The sequence below is a fragment of the Arachis ipaensis genome, chromosome B02 (genome assembly GCF_000816755.2).
Source record: "Arachis ipaensis cultivar K30076 chromosome B02, Araip1.1, whole genome shotgun sequence".
In the NCBI taxonomy this organism is placed as follows: domain Eukaryota; kingdom Viridiplantae; phylum Streptophyta; class Magnoliopsida; order Fabales; family Fabaceae; genus Arachis; species Arachis ipaensis.
In genome coordinates, this window is record NC_029786.2 from 13724731 (window position 1) to 13725139 (window position 409).

A 409-nucleotide genomic window follows, 5' to 3' on the forward strand; every position below is an offset into this window, starting at 1 on the left:
GTATAGGGCTCAAGTGGTGGGATGGCCACCAGTGAGGTCATACAGGAAGAACATGTTTGCAGTTCAAAAAAGCAGCACAGAAGAGAGTCAGAAGAATGAGAAGAATAACAATAATGGAAATGGTAATGGAAGCTTTGTGAAGGTAAGCATGGATGGTGCACCCTACCTTCGCAAAGTGGACTTGAAGAACTACAACAGTTACCCTCAGCTCTCTGATGCCTTAGGCAAAATGTTTAGCTCTTTCACTATTGGTTTGCACCTTCATCCTACACTCCTATTTAATCATATTTTTCCTCCAAAATAATATTATTCAATTTTAAAATATTATATATTTTTTTAATGAATTTTTTAGGAGATTTAATTAATTACTTGTATGGGTATATTAATTATTTTTCAAGAATATTTTTTT

At 33.7% G+C, this 409-nt stretch overlaps 1 protein-coding gene across 1 annotated transcript in view; it reads left to right on the plus strand.

The window, feature by feature from the left end:
- LOC107624892 (auxin-induced protein AUX28) overlaps positions 1-409 on the plus strand; it is a 6636-nt gene that overhangs the window by 4166 nt on the left and 2061 nt on the right. Inside the window, exon 2 of the mRNA XM_016327369.2 lies at positions 7-251. Within this exon, the coding sequence (XP_016182855.1) occupies positions 7-251 (245 nt within the window). The remainder of the gene's footprint in view (positions 1-6; positions 252-409) is intronic.